The 501-nt window shown below is 58.1% G+C and overlaps 1 protein-coding gene across 1 annotated transcript; it reads right to left on the reverse strand.

Moving 5' to 3' along the window:
• Window positions 1-184: 184 nt before the first annotated feature.
• On the reverse strand, window positions 185-424 carry H310_12831 (hypothetical protein; the record flags this gene model as incomplete). The annotated part of the gene is made up of 1 exon (XM_008880036.1): window positions 185-424. One exon carries the CDS (start codon window positions 422-424, stop codon window positions 185-187), a length of 240 nt encoding a protein of 79 aa, XP_008878258.1.
• Between the last annotated feature and the right edge of the window lie 77 nt (window positions 425-501).

Genomic DNA, 501 nt, shown 5'->3' on the forward strand with positions numbered 1-501 from the left:
CGTTTCTTCAACGTCTCCAACGCACGCGGGTCCACAACGTAGCCTTGCTTGAACCATGCGATCCACTCAGCCTCAGATACGTCGTCAGGGTCCTTAAAAAGGTCCCACTCGGCGACACGTTGTTTCGTCATCGGCTCAATACACGCACTCACAGGCATGATAAAGGGCCGAACACCATTCGCAGTCAAAGCGTTCGTCTGGCTGATGTACAGGTTGTACGCGGCCATAAACGCTCGACGTTCTTCTTTCGTGGATCCCTTGAACGTCGGGTTTTTCGGTAAAGCAGGGGCATTACGCACAACGACATCATCCTGGCCCATATCCACGTCATTCGGTTCGTCTGCCGTCGCTTCCGGGCTCGTCCCAGTCGTCTGGCCAGACGCAAAAGGCGTAAACGTCGCACGGGCATACGGCCACGCCTCATCGACCGCCACCGGTTGGCGACGTCGTTCGGGAGACCGAAACAGCCGACGCGCCGTCGTCTGGCTTCGCGTCCGTCCG

The sequence above is a fragment of the Aphanomyces invadans genome (assembly GCF_000520115.1).
Source record: "Aphanomyces invadans strain NJM9701 unplaced genomic scaffold supercont1.44, whole genome shotgun sequence".
Taxonomy (NCBI): domain Eukaryota; phylum Oomycota; class Saprolegniomycetes; order Saprolegniales; family Verrucalvaceae; genus Aphanomyces; species Aphanomyces invadans.